The sequence below is a fragment of the Leishmania martiniquensis genome, chromosome 8 (assembly GCF_017916325.1).
Source record: "Leishmania martiniquensis isolate LSCM1 chromosome 8, whole genome shotgun sequence".
Lineage (NCBI taxonomy): Eukaryota > Euglenozoa > Kinetoplastea > Trypanosomatida > Trypanosomatidae > Leishmania > Leishmania martiniquensis.
Window position 1 is genome coordinate 482,501 of NC_090143.1, and position 17,643 is coordinate 500,143.

At 64.2% G+C, this 17,643-nt stretch overlaps 7 protein-coding genes across 7 annotated transcripts; all 7 read left to right on the forward strand.

Moving 5' to 3' along the window:
• Window positions 1-2,535: 2,535 nt before the first annotated feature.
• LSCM1_07248 (uncharacterized protein) lies at window positions 2,536-4,293 on the forward strand (the record flags this gene model as incomplete). Its single annotated transcript, XM_067324629.1, has 1 exon — window positions 2,536-4,293. The coding sequence occupies one exon, from the start codon at window positions 2,536-2,538 to the stop codon at window positions 4,291-4,293; it is 1,758 nt and encodes a 585-aa protein (XP_067180986.1).
• A 1,341-nt stretch (window positions 4,294-5,634) lies between these two features.
• LSCM1_07249 (uncharacterized protein) lies at window positions 5,635-7,179 on the forward strand (the record flags this gene model as incomplete). Its single annotated transcript, XM_067324630.1, has 1 exon — window positions 5,635-7,179. The coding sequence occupies one exon, from the start codon at window positions 5,635-5,637 to the stop codon at window positions 7,177-7,179; it is 1,545 nt and encodes a 514-aa protein (XP_067180987.1).
• A 775-nt stretch (window positions 7,180-7,954) lies between these two features.
• Window positions 7,955-8,260, forward strand: LSCM1_07250 (uncharacterized protein; the record flags this gene model as incomplete). The annotated part of the gene is made up of 1 exon (XM_067324631.1): window positions 7,955-8,260. The coding sequence occupies one exon, from the start codon at window positions 7,955-7,957 to the stop codon at window positions 8,258-8,260; it is 306 nt and encodes a 101-aa protein (XP_067180988.1).
• A 1,122-nt stretch (window positions 8,261-9,382) lies between these two features.
• LSCM1_07251 (uncharacterized protein) lies at window positions 9,383-10,714 on the forward strand (the record flags this gene model as incomplete). The annotated part of the gene is made up of 1 exon (XM_067324632.1): window positions 9,383-10,714. The coding sequence occupies one exon, from the start codon at window positions 9,383-9,385 to the stop codon at window positions 10,712-10,714; it is 1,332 nt and encodes a 443-aa protein (XP_067180989.1).
• A 402-nt stretch (window positions 10,715-11,116) lies between these two features.
• On the forward strand, window positions 11,117-11,977 carry LSCM1_07252 (uncharacterized protein; the record flags this gene model as incomplete). Its single annotated transcript, XM_067324633.1, has 1 exon — window positions 11,117-11,977. One exon carries the CDS (start codon window positions 11,117-11,119, stop codon window positions 11,975-11,977), a length of 861 nt encoding a protein of 286 aa, XP_067180990.1.
• Window positions 11,978-13,625: 1,648 nt separating this feature from the next.
• Window positions 13,626-14,966, forward strand: LSCM1_07253 (uncharacterized protein; the record flags this gene model as incomplete). The annotated part of the gene is made up of 1 exon (XM_067324634.1): window positions 13,626-14,966. The coding sequence occupies one exon, from the start codon at window positions 13,626-13,628 to the stop codon at window positions 14,964-14,966; it is 1,341 nt and encodes a 446-aa protein (XP_067180991.1).
• A 542-nt stretch (window positions 14,967-15,508) lies between these two features.
• On the forward strand, window positions 15,509-15,811 carry LSCM1_07254 (uncharacterized protein; the record flags this gene model as incomplete). The annotated part of the gene is made up of 1 exon (XM_067324635.1): window positions 15,509-15,811. One exon carries the CDS (start codon window positions 15,509-15,511, stop codon window positions 15,809-15,811), a length of 303 nt encoding a protein of 100 aa, XP_067180992.1.
• Between the last annotated feature and the right edge of the window lie 1,832 nt (window positions 15,812-17,643).

Genomic DNA, 17,643 nt, shown 5'->3' on the forward strand with positions numbered 1-17,643 from the left:
AAGGACAAAAGAGAGGGGGTGCGACAGTATCTGTAACAGCATGCTCGGCTCAGCTATCAGCAATCGTGGATGCGAAGGCTTCCGCCGGTACGACCTCCCCGCACTCACCAAACGCAATTCCCACCGGCCCTGCGCAGACAGGTATCGAACACCGCATGCAGAGAGGCTGCTCATTGTGGAGAAAGGCCAGCGCAGCCCTCACCCCCTTCCCTGAAAGGTGAGGACGGACTTCATGAGCCTCGGTGGCAACGTGCCCGACGAGAGTGTGCATCAAGCCTCGCCAGTCTCGTGAGGGAATCGGCCGCAAGACGACGTTGCGCATCCATTGCGACGGCGCCGAGAATGCTTTCCCCCGCACCGCTTGCTCGAGGCGAAGGCGAGCGATGACGTAAGGGCTGTGCCGCCAGCTGTGTGCCAGCATCGGCGCAGACAGCGAGCTCTGCCGAGAAGTGGGCCACTTACCACCACTAACTCTGGAGACAGCTGTGCTGCAGGTGGCTTGTTCCCACAAGATGGTCATACCATAGAGGCCCAAGGGCCGGCTGCACAACAGGTGCCTACCGGACGACAAGAAGACCGAACGGTGGCCCATGCGCGTGCCGGCGAGAGGGACCCCTGCATGACCCTCTCAGTCCTGCTGCCGGTCGTAACGCACAAAGGGGTGCGACACGAGACGTTGCCAGCCGCAGCTGCAGTGGATGGAGCTCCACAACCAAGGCCTAAAGAAGCTCACGCATTCTTCAGAGCGGCCATTAGGGACGGCCTGCATGTTGACGCGAGGGAAGGCGCATCCATCTGCATTGCGGTTTGTTTAGCTTCGCCCTGCCACGGCTTACAGAGTCTGTGAAAGTGCCGCCGCCGCTGCCGCTGTGGACGCGACTGTGGGCAGTTTTCGGCTTTGGACGTCTTTTCTTTTTCCTGTCCCCACACATACGCACACACACGTCCGCTGTTCTCGCGTACATCTCTGCTCCCGCCCTTCCCTCCCCTTAACCCACCAACGCATCTCAACAGCGCACCGAGACAAACAGAGCGCTCAGCGCCGAGACAGCAGACCCAAGTAAGCAGAAACACGGGTGCGTGTGATCCTGTGGCTGCAGAATGGCGCAGATGGTGCCCCAATCGCCGTTTACACGGGCGCTCACTGTCGCCTTCATTCTCTCAAGCACCACAGGCGAGGTACGTCACGAGGGGGCGACTTCTGCCTGCACCTCTTCCTGGCATCCTCGCCGTCATGTTTGCCAGGGCGACACCACTGACGCTGGCCATGTTCGCGGAACACGTGAGCACGACGCAGCGCATGATCTGACACTTTCCTCATACGATCTTTCACCCTTCCTCCAAGCGATCAGGGGCCCCCAGGCTTGGTAGTGCCAAATGCATGAGAGGGGATGCAGAAGAGCGTACCGCTGCTCTTATCGGACCTGGCCGATGACGCCCCCGAAAAGAAGCACTGCGCTTTCCTCAAGAAGGCTCATACCGCCCGCTCTCTTGACTCCTAACTACTCTCCTCGCTCTCTCACCCTTTTCGATTTGCTTGCGCTACGCATTTCTGCCACTCGCCGATGACTCTGATGAGTGGCGACGCCTCAGTGCGCGGTGTCTCGGGTGCGGGGTGCCCCGCTCTCTCTGTGTGCGGGAGAGGCCAGGCGCCCCGCCGTCTCCCGTGTCCCTGCCCGTGCGGAACCACCCTTGCTAGTGACACCGGCTCCAGCCCCCTGCGATGCTGGGGAAGACCGTGCGATGCGGTGCCGCTGATGTCGGCGGCCGGGGCCGTGGGCGGCGGTGCGTCGGAGCGACCTGCGAGGCTGGCGCGTGTATGCCTTGGGGCGAGCGGCGGTGCTGGGTGTGACTGCGCCGGCGCATGCCTGCATCGCGTGCCCGCGCGGCTGCCTCGCAGGGACGCGGCGATGGGCCCTGTGACGGGCCGTGATGGTGTGGGGGCTCGAGTGGCCTGCGCGAATGGCAGAGAGCGGCGGCGCCGGAAGGAGGGGGCGCTCACACACCTGCATGCCTCTTCTACCTCGCTGCCGGACCTCTGTCTCTCTCTCTCTGTCCCGCCGTTCTCTCGACCCTTTCTCGTCTGCTCTCACTGTCTCTCTCCCACCGCGTGCACATCACCGCGCACACAGGCATGCGTGGGCTGTCGCAGTTGGCCACTAGCTGTACTCCCCCTCATTTCCCCATTAGGCGCATCAGTCTGAGTTTCTGTGGACGCCTGCTTACGTGCCTGCACCATTCCCCTCTGCCGTCTGCCTGTCTCCCTCCTGCGTGTGTATGTGTGTGTGCCCGCGTCTGTACACGCGTACGGCCCTTTCCACGCGCGCGCACAGCCCCCCTCCCCCCTCATAGGCGCACTCCTGCAGCGGCGGGCTCGGCTGTGTTGGGTGCCGGCGAGGCTTCTGTCGACCTCTGTGCCTTTGCCCCTCTCTCGCGCTGTGTGTGGCTGCAGTGCTGCTGCGGGCACGCATCGATCGGCGAGTACATAGACGGCGAGGGCTCGGCTGTCTGGTTAGACACGGCGCGGCGGCACCCATGCCGAAGCCGAAGAAGGGCGGCGGACGAGGGACGGCTGTGAAAAATTTGTGGGACATCTGCGACTTGCAGGTGGCGGCGCCGGACGGCGGCAGCGGCACCAACGACACTCATGAGCGCCCGCTCGGCGCCGCCACGGCGGGGACCTATCGCCGCCCACGGCCCGTGCGGCATGTCGACCCCGCCGTGCTGAAGCGCTCCTTCATGCTGCAGAACTTCCAGTTCGTTCTTCGCGCCGAACTGCTGACGATCACGTCTGCGCAAGGGCTGCCGCAGGGCCAGCGCCGACTGATGGAGTGCATCCAGCTCAGCGACAGCCTGGTGCCGTGGGAGACGGTGCACTCGGTCGTCGTGCGTGCCACTGCTGAGGAGTTCCAGTGCCCCATCTGCATGGAGGCGCCGGTAGCGCCGCGCATCACGGAGTGCGGCCACGTGTACTGCCTGCCGTGCATCCTGCAGTACATGAGCCGCCAGAAGGCGGCCGGCGCGCAGCGCAAGTGCCCGATGTGCCACGACCTCCTCACGCCGTACACGCTGCGCCCCTGCGTGCTGCAGTCGGTGCAGCCGCTGAGGGCCGGGGTGCAGGCCCGCTTTGACCTCTTCAAGCGACACCGCAACTCGTGTGTGCTGCGCCGCTGCGACGACCCCTTTCTCTTATCGCCGCCGCTGCCGTCCTCGGCGAAGGGCGTAGCGATTCACCTCCCGACCTACATGGAGCCGATCTCGTGCCAGAGTCGGTACGTGCTGACAACCCCGCAGTATGAGGCGGGGCGGCGCGACGCCGACGGCGCGGGCATTTTGGAGCGGATGCGCGAGCTGGAGCAGCTGGCCCAGCCGCTGAGCGAGTACGACGCGGAGGTGGAGCGATTCTTGCTAGAGGCGCTGGAGGAGGTGACGAAGGAGCCGAAGGGGCTGCCGCCGTCGATGCTGCGCAACTCGCCGCCCATGGCGCCGCGCCCCGCCGCAACGGCGGAGGGCGAGGACGACTACCTCGAGCTGTACGCTGACGGTGAGGGGCAGCCGTACTATCTGCACATGCTGACCGTGAAGATGCTCAAGCACGACGCGAAGCTGCGCAACGCGCCACTGCCTGAGACGGTGACGGGCGCGGTGGAGGAGGTGGTGACGATGGAGCAGACGGAGGAGACGCGCCGCATCTACAAAGTCTTCTCGCACGTCCCACTGCACGGCACGATCAAGCTGTGCATCGTCAACGTGGATCATCTCGTCCTGCCGGAGACCCGTGCGGCTTTTGCCGCCACGCTGCAGAGGCTGGCGAGGGACAGGGCGCAGCGCCGCCATCGCGACGACCTCGCCGCCAGCGAGGATGCGTCGTGGAGGCAGTACTTGATGAGGTACAGCAACCGCAGCGGCGTCCGCGGCGGTGACAGCTCGGGCTTCTCGCCGGATACGGCGCCGTCCGACTTCTCCATCGACACTGAGAGCCTGCCGTACCTGAAGCTTCCCTCGACGGGCTCTGCGGGCAGCGACCACGGGCTGCCCCCCAACACGCTCGACACGCGTCAGCGTGCGACCAAGCGGCAAGAGCTGCAGTCGCTGCTGGTCGACTCGATGGGGGCGCCTCCGTCACGCGGTGGCTCAGTAACGACGGCCCTCACGGCGCCAGCGACGAACACCTCGAGCGCCATCGCGGCCGGCTGCTGGACTCAGGGGAGTGCAGCCAAGCTGTTCGCCAAGGCGGAGAGGAAGGAGGCGATCAAAGCGACCTGGGGCGGACACGTGTTCACCCCCAAGTAGTCCTCGCTGCTCAGGTGTGACGCTGGCGCTCTCCTTCCCCTCCCCGCTGCGGGCCTCTCCGCGAGTGGCTCGGCGCGCATGCGTGCACGTCTCTGCCGCGCCCGGTGGTACGCACACAGAGACCCGCGCGTCGGCGCATGCGGATGTGTAGCGGTGTGAGGCTTGCTCGCGCTGAAGTGCGGCGTGCAGTGCCGTGTGGGGGTCTGTGTGGAGGGCGGAGCGGGGGCTAGAGAGGGGACGAGCGAGGCGGCTCCGTGGCGCAGGGGTGTTGCTATCGGCGTCGATGCCGCCCTCCACTCTTTCCCCCACCCTGCACACGCGCGCTCTGTGCGCTCACCGCGCCTCGCGCAGCCGCTCGCTCTGCGCCCGCGCCCACGCCGACACGCGCACTTCCAGAGCGCAGCACCCCTCCCTCCTCGGCGAGCTCTCCGAGGTCGGCCTGCCGCTGCTCCTCTCTCTTCTGAGCCTCTCACTCTCCTTCTGTTTCCGTTCTCGAACACGAGTTGGCGGCCACCTCGCGCTGTGCGATGGGGGTGACGCGTGTGTCTGTGCGCGCGGCGACGGGGCCTATTCGCATTGCAAAGGAGACGCAACAGGACGACGACGCGACTCTCGACACGCGCGGCCGCTGCCATGCGTGCGCCTCTCTCTGTATCCATGGGATACCCACTGACGCTCTCTCTCTCTCTGTCTCTTTCGCGCTGTCTCACCACCGATGTGCGCGGACGCGACGGGGCGTGCGAGTCTCTGGGCATCCACCCCTCCCGCTCGACTGCGGCTACTGCCCTTCGGTGTAAGCGCCGCATCACGGACGAGCGTGCATGTGCTTGTGCGCTCGTGGAGGACACTGGCACCACCGTACGCGCCACGTGGCCCTCTCTGCACCGAAGCGCAGGCGCTCACGTGTGAAGGCGCATTGTGTGGGCTTGCGCTGCTGCACCTGTGCGGCCTTTCCCTCTGCCCTCCTCCTTCACCCTCCCCTCTCTCCTCTCTGGGCTGCCCTGTGAGCGGCGCGTTGAGCCGCTGAGGGCCTCAGTGGTGACGCCACCTCTCTTTCCGCACACATACACACATGCAGAGACACCCTCGGGCACGCATACCCCCACATAGACGCTGCGGAGTACATCCCTGCGAGCGCGCCACACGCTGACGCATAGACGGGGCGCGCACGTGCTGCGCACCGCCCCACTCACTGACTTATCGACTCCTGCGCGCTGCGGCTGCTTCGCTGTCGCCTCGCTGCCCGTCTTGCGTGGCCGACGGACTGCTGCCGCCGCACCATCAGCTGCACTGCCTCTCCGCCTTCTCTTTGGACGTCTTTGCGTTGTGGCGCTCGGCCGGATGTGGAGGACGGAGGAGAACATCTTTGCGCGCACGCGGCCTGCGCGGCTCGACACGCAGTACAGCAGCACGAGCGCCTGTATGCCGTCAGCGCCTGCGGGTGCGTTGGCGCCTCCGCGGTGGTTTCATGTCCCCGGGAGCGGCGTGCGGGACGCGCGGGCGCCGCCTGAGGGCCTTGTCACATCCGCCGATCTGTCCTCCTCGCTGCAGCAGCAGCGGAGCGCGTTGCTCGACCACCGCGGTACTGCGGACGCTTCTGCGCAGGAGCTGGTGTGGGACGGCAGCGACGCCGATGGGCGCCGCTGGGGCGCCGCTGGGCCCCCCATGGTGACGCAGCGGCGGCTGCCCTGCGCTTCGCGCGGTGGTGCGGACACTCGCGCCGCTTGCTCGCTGGGGGGCCCCCTCCGCCAGCCCCCCGCGCGTCCCCCGCACGATACAGGCGCAGACGACACGTCGTCGGAGGTGAGTCGGCTGCTCCGCCGTTACCGGGACGAGAACGCGCGGCTGCGTGAGCAGCTAAAGGCGAAGGAGCTGAACGAGGCGCACATCATGGCGAAGCTCGAGGAGACAAGTCGCAGGTACGCACACCTGCAGCTGGCATGGCAGCGCGCCGCCAGGGACACACCGGGGCCGCTGCTGCAGAGCGTAGACGACAACGTGGGCGCTGCTCAGAGCGTGGGCAGCTGCGATGGGAAGGCGCACGAGACGGTGCAGTCGCTGCTCGCGCAGAGGGAGGCTGAGGTGCGCGAGCTGCAGGGGCGAGTGGATGCGTATCGCGAGGCGTTGCAGCGCTCTCGCGCCCACGCGGCGCAGCTGGCGGGGGAGCGGCCCGGCGCTCCTGCACCCTGCAGCTGCTGCGCAGGCAGCGGCGCCAGCGCGAGCGTCTCGCCCACGTCGCTCCACGCGCTCCTCCTGCAGTCGCTGAACACTGCGGACTACCTGGTGAAGGTGTTCAACGCGCTCCAGCACTGCCACTGCACGCGGCACGGAGGTACCTACGACAGCGCCAGTGGCTGGTGCCGCCGCAGCCTCCACGACTGCAAGCTGCGCTGCCTCCAGGCGGCCATGAAGGGCGCACCCATGAGCCCCGAGCTACTGGAGCTGGAGGATGGACCGGAGAACGACACGGCCGCTGCGAACATGGAGGCGGCAGCCGCGGTGCGAGAGGAGCTGCTTTACTGTGAGGCCGTGGCCGTCCGCCTCGCGGCGTCCCTGCTGGGCCGCGAGAAGTTTGCCGATGATGACGCTGCCCGGCCTGTCACCGCCGCCGCCACCACCGCACCGTCAGAGAAGGCAGCGCCGCCGCCATCTCCTGTCGCACCTGGCCCACCGGCAGCGCTTGAGGTGGCCGCGCCCGCCGCTGTAGCGACGGCGGCGGTGGATGGCACTGAGGGTGACGACAGCGGCGAGGAGAGCGTGGGGGCGAGCGAGAGGAACGCGGAGGAGGGCGGGCGCGGCACGGCGTGGTACGCGGATGCCGTACGCGAGCCGCGACGCCGCCCTTCGCGATGCCGCCCCGATATTAGTGACTGCGAGGTGCAGTAGTGCAGCGGCATGCATGGCTGTGACGGCAACGGTGGCGGGAGTGGGTGGGCAATGGACCGTATGTGCGTGCGTGGCGCACTGCTCTCGGACTCCGCACGGACGCCTGCCGCCCCTTCCCCCCTGATGCATCTCCCTCCGCTCGCCTTTTTCTACCACGCAGAGCACCTGACCAGGCGCATGCTGCGTGGGTGCGGCTCAGGGGCACGGTGTTTGTGGGTGAGCCCGCAGGAATAGGCAGCGCCTCCGCGGGGGCGTCTGCACTGCAGGGCGGGCCGCCACACGCACGCGCGCCCCCCTCTTCCCTCTCTGCGTGTGCCGTATACGCATCCCTCCTTGGCTTGCCGCTGCCCTCTGCTCTCGGCCTCTCCTCCTCTGTGCTCCCCCTGGCGCGGCGCCAAGCGTCTCTTGGTTACCCTCTCTTTCTCTCCACGCGTGGCTCGCCTGTGGTGGGCCTCTCTCTCTCTCCCTCTGTGATGATGCGTGCTGCTCTGCATCGCTGCCCCCCACGCTCCTCGCCATCAACTCCCCCCTCATTTTCTGGAACTCGCCTCTCTGATAACCCGACGGCACCCGCCCACACGCACAATGGCACTGCCCCTGCACGCAGTCTTGCTGGCACCGTGAAGGACCGTCTTTGCCACACACACACACACGTACGAGTCGGCCGCTCACTCACTGTTTTGCCCTAACGAAGTGCTCCCGTGTGCGCCTCCTCACTTTGCCCCCTCGTCTCACCCGCCCCCTTTAGCCGGTCGACCCCTGTTGTGTGCCCCTCATGTCTCAGCAGCTCGCCTTCCATGACGTGTCGAACGACGCCATTCAGCACATGCAGGCCAGCGAGGCGCTGCAGAAGCACCTTGAGAACGCCCAGCTGGCGCACCGCGTGTGTGTCGCCAAAGCGCTGAAGGCGAACGAGCCGCCGGTGGAGAAGTGCGCGCTGACTTGGGGTGAGGTGGTGATGCGCTACAACCAGTGGTCCGAGTACCGCCCCGCTTTCCAGGACGGTGACGCACAGAGGAGGTACTCGAAGTACTGGACCAAGAAGCGGCTGGCGGCTGACGACAGCAACCCGTATAAGTAAGCTGAGGGGCGGTCTGAGTAAGTTCGCCCGTGCGCGCATGAGTCTGAGGGCGCGTGTATGAGTGTGTGTGCGCGGAGGGGGGGCGGTGATTTTCCACCTCCCTCAGTCTCCCCCTCCTGTGGCATGACCGAACGCTGCGCACCCACGCAGGCGCGCCTGTCTTTTAGGAATCGCACGTTTGACTGCGGGGCCGCCGCCCCTCCCCTCGCCTTCTCCTCCTCCCCTCCCGCTGCTCGGCCTTCCCATGCGCGCGCACACACACAGGCCCGCGCGAGTCGCACGTGCGTGTGTCTCTTTGCCTCTCCGCATGCGTGTGCGCGCGCATAGGAGGGCCGAGCAGCGGGAGGGGAGGAGGAGAAGGCGAGGGGAGGGGCGGCGGCTCCGGTAGGTATAGGGAGGCGGTTGCTGTGCAGCTTGTTCCCCTCGCTCCCGCCTAGCACGCAAGCGCACTCACACAGGCCCGTATCGACACGGTGCTCGACGGTGCCGCCTGCTTTTTCTCTGCGCGCACTGCGTTGGTGTGTGTGTTGCCGGGTGCCCCGGCGGCGGCGGCGTGTCTCTGTGATATCCCTCCCCTTCTCGTGTTAGCGAAGGCAGCCACAAAGGCGAGACCAGTAGACATCGGCAGCCGACCCGACAGGCGGCAAGGCCGCTTCGCTCCGCAGCCCTGCAGTCGACCGCGCAGGTGCCCGGTCCGCCCCCTGCTTATGCCTGCATCCTCTAGGCCACTCCGCACCCAATGCACGCGAGTCCCTCGCCGCCCCCTTCCTTCCTCCGATACGCACACACGCACACACACACGCACACACACACAAACATACGCGCGGGCATGTGTATTTCAATAGATGTGCGGATCTTCAACGGATCGTAGCGCAGAAGGCGAAGCCATAGCGGTCCATCTGTTCTCCTCTCGCACATCACCACTGATGGGTCTCTTCTTCTGCTGATCGCTGATTCGTCACGACGGAGAGGGAGAGACGGCGGCCAACACTGCGTAGCGACTGTAGACGGTTCCCTCCCCCTTCACACGCGCCGCTGCTCTAGCCTACTCACCACGCGTGCCTCTGTTCCCCTTTTTGTTTCGCTGCCGCCTCTGGCGGGTGTGTGGGCGCTGGGCGAGATATGCCGCCCCCGCTTTCGTCACCAGGAAGAGCCTCCACCTCCTGCGCGGCGGCAGGCGTCGCCACTGCCAACGTTGTCACCACCGGTAGCAGCAGCATCAGCAGGAGCGGCTGCTACCTCCTCGTATGGGTCGAGGGGGGAGAGATGCCGGTGTACGCGTGCACCGCACCTCTTCCTTTTAGGGGGACCTCCAGGCCGTTCCACTCTGCGGCTACTGCAGGTTTCGCTGCCGTTCCAGCGGTGAACGTTGTGGCGCTGCGGCGCTTCTTTGCCGCTGTCGCTCTTCTTTCATCCCCGCCGCCGACAGCGGAGGCTAGGGCAGGCAGTCATCGAGCAGCGGTGCCTTGCGGCTACTCTTCCGCTCTGGGGACGTCAGTGCTGCACGCCGCCCTTCCACAGGGCCTTGTGAGCGCGTTCGGCGCGTCACTTCCGTACTACTGCGTGGCCGTGTTAGCCCCAGACACTGCTGCCGCAGTCGACAAAGAGCTGGTGGCCTGGCTGGTCTCCAGTGCGGTGGCGGCGCTGCGCCCCGAGTCGTGGGCAACGCAGCCGTTGTCGACTGGGCAGGCGCACAGCGCGGTGCTTCTAGCGCCTCCCGCTGATGCCCCAGACTTGTGTTCGCAGCTTGGCGAGTACGGCGCTGCCGAGGTCAGCAGGGCTCATGCCGACGCCGCTGCGATGGAGAGCTATGGCGTTCGAGAGGTGCTGACGGACAGTGCCGCTCAGTCTTCCCTCGCCGCGGTGCTGGAGGAGTTCGGGTCGTGCCGTGACTCGCCGGTTGCTACTGCGATCAGCACCCTTCTCCGAAGTTGCTGGGCACCTTTCGTGATGCCGCCCCCCGCCGCTGCAGCTCCCGTGCGCATCTCGCTCGCTGGGTATTTCATCCTTCCGTACCCGCCCTGCTCTCATGCGAGCGGCGAGGCGCGCCGTGTTGAGGCCGCCACCGAAGGCTGTGCCGTTGTATCTCCAGTGCTCACGCTGCACGCGTGCTCGGCAGACTGCCGAGAGGCGCTGCGCCTCCTCGCTGCTTTTTGCAGTGGCCGCGCAAGCGACCTCGAGCAAGCTCATTGCACGGCCACCGCGCCTCTTGCAGTCCTCCCCCTCGGTGACAGCAGCGGTGGCGGCAGTGCGGCGGCCCTGATCGCGGCCAGCGCCGGATGTGTGCACCCCCATGCGGTTCTGTACCAGGTGGTGCTGGCCCACTGCGAGCGTCCCCTCTGCGGCGCGGCTGCCGGCCGCGCAGCAGCCTATGTCCACTACTTGAGCACCAGCGAGGTCGCTGCCTGGGGAACGCCCTGGCATCCCGACGCGCTACTCAGCGTGTGGGCATGACGTGCTTCTTGTGGCGTATGCGCCCGTGTGTGTGCGTGGATGTGCACACTGAGAATGAAGAGAACTGCCTTTCTACCGCTGCACATGCTCCTGCCTTTGTGTGCGCCTGCAGCTGCGCTGCCTGCGCCATTGGCGGCGCTCCGTGGATGTGCTACTCGGCATCTGTCGCGGTGAAGCGTGGCGCCCGCTCGCTTCCTGTGTGTCCGCGCGCCGTCTGCGGGATGACTTTCTTCCTGCTGTCTCTCTTTCCCTCCACTGCCCCCCCCGTCTGTCACCTGACTGCCTTTTTCCTCTCTCCTCCCATCGCACCTCCTCGCAGGCACAATTCGCACATCGAGGCCGCCCTTTTCTCTCCCGCCACCTCTCTATCCTTCCCTCCCCTCAGCCCTCTCACCAGTCACGATGACGAAACTGACTGTTGTGTGCCGCGCCGTGTCGAGTGCGCTCCAGAAGCAGACGTGTGAGCTGACGTGCATCGAGCGCCAGGAGATTTCGCTCCCTATCGTCCAGGATGAACACGAGGCGTACGTGCGCGTGTTCAAGGAGATGATCGAGCAAGGCTACAACATCGACCTGATCGAGCTGCCGGCGCTGAATGAACTGCCAGACTCGATGTTCGTGGAGGACGTGTCGATGCTGTACAACACGTGCGCCGTCATCACGCGCCCTGGTGCGCCGTCGCGGCGCCCGGAGGTGGACCCGATTGTGGACATGGTGAAGGGGCTGCGCCCAGAGAACTACCGCATCCAAGAGCCGGGCACTGTCGACGGCGGCGACGTGCTGCATGTTGCGAACTCGAGGTACGTGTTCGTGGGCAAGTCAACGCGCTCGAACGACGCGGGGTTCTTGCAGATGAAGGAGTACCTCGGCAAGCAAGGGCTGGAGTGCGTGCAGTGTGTTGTGAGGCATTGCTTGCACCTGAAGTGTGCGGTGAGCTCTTTGTCAGAAGACACGCTGCTGCTGAGCCCTCAGTGGGTCGACCCGACGATATTCACGTCGCGCGGGTTCGAAGTGATCGAGGTGGCCGAATGTGAGCCGGATGGCGCAAACGTGCTGACTTTCATCGCGGAGAAGGACGGCAAGCCGCTGCGCACGATAGTGTCGGCCGCTGCGTTCCCCAAGACTGCGTTGCGCATCAAGGCGTTCGCGGAAGCGGAGACTGCGCAGGGCCGCCCGACGCGCCACGTGATATTGAAGGCGGACGAGATGGCGAAGGCGGAGGGCTCGCTGACATGCTGCTCGCTTCTGTGCTACTGCCCGTAGGCGCTTGACTTGCTTGAGCGCGTTCCACCGGCGGCAGAGGGGGAGGGGAAGATGGCATTGGAGCGTTTTCTTCCCCTCTCCGCTCCCTGCTGTCACGGCTGTGTGCCCTGTGTGCTGTGTCTGAATGTGTGCACACGTAGTGCGCATCCTTCGCGACATCGTCAGGCTTCCACAGCACAAGGGTGCGTGCTGTGTGACATGCGCTCGAGCTCATTTCTACACAGACACACACTCTCACGAGTCGACGCGCACGGTACATCGAGGCGAGAGGAGGGGGGCGTGAGGCGGAACAGAATCGCTGTTCGGCAGGCCGCCTAACCCCATTGAGCCGCCGCCCTCTCCGCTCGTGCCGTCTTTGTGCTTCTTTGCCTTTGCCTTTCTTTTCTTTCGATTTCTTTTGTTTCGCAATCGTGTCTCGGTGTGTGCGTGTGGGCGGGCGGGATGGGGGCGTGTGAGGGGGGGGATGGGCGGGAAATCGTCGGCTTCCAAACCTGATAAGCACTGAGACATCCTCTGCCCGCCCTTCTCTCTGCCCCCTTTACCCACCACCGCCAATTCAGGAGACACGCTCGGCCACATGCTTCTGCTTCTGCTTCCCCCCTCCCCTTCACCCCGCTCGCGTATACGCGGCTGCGCACACACAGGCCCGCACGGCAGTCTCACCACTCGATGCACCGCCTGTGTGCGAGTAGGTGTGCTTGCTGGTCAAAGACGCGCGAGTGTCTGTGTGTGTGTGCGAGGTGTCCTCCCGCTCCCTTTCTCTCCTCTGCTTCGTTTCCTCCGCCTCTTTGGCTGTCTTTATTCGTCCTTCTAACGACTGGGCCGTATGGTGCTCGTGATTAGCTTTTACCTAACGTAATCTTCGCCCCTCTCCCGCTAGCGTCTTCCCCCTCCCCTTTCACCTCCCTCCCCCCACACACGTTTAGGAAGATGAACACACACACACACACGTTTAGGAAGATGAACACACACACACATACACACAGATACACACACATGCACGCACCAGCACTCGCCTGTGCCGCGATGCACGCAGCGCCCCTCTGTTCTAGCCCTTCCGTTTCCGCGGCTGGCTGGCGACTCTGATGAGTGGCAACGCCTCAGTGCGCGGTGTCTCGGGTGCGGGGTGCCCCGCTCTCTCTGTGTGCGGGAGAGGCCAGGCGCCCCGCCGTCTCCCGTGTCCCTGCCCGTGCGGAACCACCCTTGCTAGTGACACCGGCTCCAGCCCCCTGCGATGCTGGGGAAGACCGTGCGATGCGGTGCCGCTGATGTCGGCGGCCGGGGCCGTGGGCGGCGGTGCGTCGGAGCGACCTGCGAGGCTGGCGCGTGTATGCCTTGGGGCGAGCGGCGGTGCTGGGTGTGACTGCGCCGGCGCATGCCTGCATCGCGTGCCCGCGCGGCTGCCTCGCAGGGACGCGGCGATGGGCCCTGTGACGGGCCGTGATGGTGTGGGGGCTCGAGTGGCCTGCGCGAATGGCAGAGAGCGGCAGGGCGAGAGAACGCTGGTCGATTGTTCATTAAGTGGAGGGCAGCCACCTCCTCTTCTTCACGTGTGATTCCTTAGCAAAAAAGCGGCAGGGCGCGCACTGCTTCTTTACCGGTCTTAGAGCAGCTGGCGAGATACCGCGCTACCCGAATCGTGTGTACGATGGGGCCCAGCACACAGAGCGTGGAGGCGCTGAAGGGACTGATTCAGAGCGGCATGTCTGTAACGCGGATGAACTTCTCGCACGGGTCACATGAGTACCACCAGACAACGATCAACAACGTGCGCCAGGCCGCTGCGGAGCTCGGTGTGAATATCGCGATTGCGCTGGACACAAAGGGACCCGAGATTCGGACGGGCCTGTTCGTTGGCGGCGAGGCCGTGATGGAGCAGGGCGCGACGTGCTGCGTGACGACGGACCCTTCGTTTGCGGACAAGGGCACCAAGGAGAAGTTCTACATCGACTACACGAACCTGCCAAAGGTAGTGCGCCCTGGCGGCTATATCTACATCGATGACGGCATCCTGATCCTGCATGTTCAGAGTCGCGAGGACGAGCAGACGCTGAGGTGCACGGTGACGAATGCGCACACTATTTCCGACCGGCGCGGCGTGAACCTGCCGGGGTGCGATGTGGACCTGCCTGCTGTGTCGACGAAGGACTATGCAGACCTGCAGTTTGGTGTGGAGCAGGGCGTGGACATGATCTTTGCATCCTTTATCCGGAGCGCGGATCAGGTGGGTGAGGTGCGGAAGGCGCTTGGCACGAAGGGGCGCGACATCATGATCATCTGCAAGATCGAGAACCACCAGGGCGTGCAGAACATCGACTCGATCATTGAGGAGAGCGATGGCATCATGGTTGCACGCGGCGACCTCGGTGTTGAGATCCCAGCGGAGAAGGTGGTGGTTGCGCAGAAGATTCTGATGAGCAAGTGCAACGTTGCCGGAAAGCCGGTCATCTGTGCGACGCAGATGCTGGAGAGCATGACGTACAACCCCCGCCCGACGCGCGCTGAGGTGTCGGATGTCGCCAACGCTGTCTTCGACGGAGCGGATTGCGTGATGCTGTCTGGTGAGACGGCGAAGGGCAAGTACCCGAACGGGGTGGTTCAGTACATGGCCCGCATCTGCCTAGAGGCGCAGAGTGCCGTGAACGAATATGTCTTTTTCAACAGCATTAAGAAGTTGCAGCCCATTCCGATGAGCGCGGAGGAGGCTGTTTGCAGCAGTGCCGTGAACTCCGTATATGAGACGAAGGCCAAAGTACTGGTGGTGCTGAGCAACACGGGCCGAAGTGCTCGGCTGGTGGCGAAGTACCGTCCGAACTGCCCGATTGTGTGCGTGACGACGCGTCTGCAGACGTGCCGCCAGCTGAACATTACACAAGGCGTGGAGAGTGTGTTCTTTGACACAGATAAGCACGGCCACGATGAAGGCAAGGAGGCGCGCGTGGCCGCGGGTGTTCGATTCGCCAAATCGATGGGCGATATGTTTTTCTGAAAGCTTGGCTGTTGTGAGCCCGCGACGGGAAAAGGGTAGCAGTGACGTCGGGTGTCTCATGATGCGGGTGCAATCATCGTTGGCTGTCACCTTGCCGTCCCCACATTTTCATCTTTGTGCAACCTCAGCCTACTCTTAGCCGTCTTCGCTCATGCGGGTCGCGAGCACCAGATTGGGGGAGGTGCTCTTATGCCCTCGCTCTCAAGAGTGCGTTCAAATTCATGAACGGTACCCGAGAACGCTTCTCTGTACAGAGAATATACCGCTCACTGATGCGTTTGTGTCCGAGAAGGGTGAGGTGCCCCGTGAAGGTCACGCAAAGGTGACAAGCACGGCTATGGCTGCGGCGCGGCTCGTTCACGGTAGGGTCTTGTCCCTTTCCTGGCGCGTCAAGCAGCACGTTGCTTACCGCTTGCCCGCTACTCTCAAGCCTCCTCTTCTCCTGTCCCTCTTTGTCACTTCTGCATCCTCCGTTTGCATTGCAGAATTCTCACACCGAACCACTCACACCACTTTCGCTTTCGCCTTCGAAAGACCCGACCATGGCCAAGGGTAAGCGCTCCACTGATGCCAAGGGCCACCAGAAGCGGCAGAAGAAGGTGCTGCGCGACAACATCCGCGGCATCACGCGCGGCTCCATCCGACGCCTCGCGCGCCGCGGCGGCGTGAAGCGCATCTCGAGCGAGATCTACGATGAGGTGCGCCGCGTGCTGAAGGCCTACGTGGAGGACATTGTGCGCTGCAGCACGGCCTACACCGAGTACGCGCGCAAGAAGACTGTGACGGCGTCGGACGTCGTGAACGCGCTGCGCAAGCACGGCCACATCCTGTACGGCTACGCGTGATCAGTCGCGCGTGTACGGCTTGCCGTCCATTCATAGATACACATTTTTTTCTTCTGTCCAAACTGTTTTCTTCTACTCTGTCTTGCCTAGGGCTCTCCCCCTTCGCCAATCGCTTCCTCTCCACGACTTCCGCTTCACGGGCCATGTGCTGACCCCCTCAGCCCATCCTCTGGCGGCTGGCGATAGGAGAAAAGAAACAAAACAAAAGCGGTGCCCGAACCCGAGCCCATCTAGAGAGAGGGAGAGAGCGTTCGCCCGCGCTTGACGCGCGCTTTCGGCACCCGACGGGGCAGAAAGGCTCAGTGCAACTTCGCCGTGTAAGCGCTGCAGGTACTGAGACTGGCCACGCGGTATGCTGAGCCGCCTCCGTGGCCGTTACTTCTCCTCATCCCGCCTGCTCACTCATTTGCTATGCCGCAGTCTCGTGCCTCACCCTCCGTTTTTTTTTTGCATTTTTTGTCTCCTCCGGCCCGCTTTTTTTTTTCATGCATGACACGCGAACTCACAGACGGGGGTGCCCAGATGCAGAGAGCGCGCGAGGTCGTGCGCTGCCGTCTGGCGTGCATCCGCCCTCCCGCTTCATGAGGCATATGGCAGGAAGCGAAGGGCGCGCTTCACCGAGAGAGGAGCTAATGGGAGACAATGGTGCAGCTGCTCAAACAACGGAGCATGCGCAGAGAGGGAAGGTGGCAAAGTGGTAGCAAAGGACACGCGCGACTGCCGTGTACGCTTCTCCGACCTCATGCGCGTGTGGCGCGTTCACCCTTTCCATTTCAGTACGTAAGCTTCCTTGTTCTACGCCCAGTCCGGCACCTGCACGTGTAAGTGCTGATTGTGCGATGCATTTGATCGAGACCCTGATGTCCTGCTCTCCCTCCCCACTGCGTCTAGTCGCCGATGAGAGGTTCCACAGCGCCGTGTTGCTCGCCTCGCTACTCCGGGCTCTTTGCTTCTTGGTCCTTCGGTCCGACCTACCGAGCCTTCTGCTTCGTTGGAAGGCATAGGGTGCTGTGGTGCTGCTCTTTTTCCCGCTGGATTGCACTGGCTGACCACCGCATGCCACGTAGTTTCTGGTAAAGGGGAGGCCTTTCGTGCCCTTGTTCGACGTGACCCACCTAGAGCATCGCACCCGCCGAAGCGTGTCGCCCTCTGCGATTGCATCCTCAACTCGATTTCTTCCGCCTCTGTGGATGTGTCTCTGACTCTGCTTCTTCTTGCCTAGTCGAGGCGGCAGCGATACTGCTGGCACGCCTACGACTTGAGCATGTGCAGGCTTACCTCCCTATGCATGACAATGACGACTTTCCATCGCACGGCCATACGCATCCACGAAGCCAGCGGCCTGAGCGCTGCCGCGCGCGCCCTCGCGAAGGGGAGACGGGCCAGCGCTTCTCTCGGAGAGGCAACCCTGCGACCTCGTGCGTACAGCAGCTGCCTACACGACTGAAGAGGCAAGCTGCCTCCCCATGCGCACCGATGTAGCGTGATGCAGCGCCATCTTTCACTGTCACTTCGACTTGACAACTTTGTGAGACCTTCCGCCATCTAACTGTGCTCCCCTTCCTCCCGACGCCACCCCGCGGGCTTCTCGATAGACGCGCATCCATGCAAGTAGCGCACTGGCCATCGGCTCGCTGGCGCACCCTTGACGATCGCGCCTAGCAACTCACAACGCTTTTCAACCGCTGCCTTGTGCCTCCTTGCGCCCCTCTCCATATCCACTCCCCTTTCGCCTGCATCTACCCAGGGCCTCGCGTGTGCTTATCCTACTGCTCTCCTTTACACGGTGACCGGTGCTTTGTGTCGTGCCGCTCTCCTGCAGATCTTGGGTG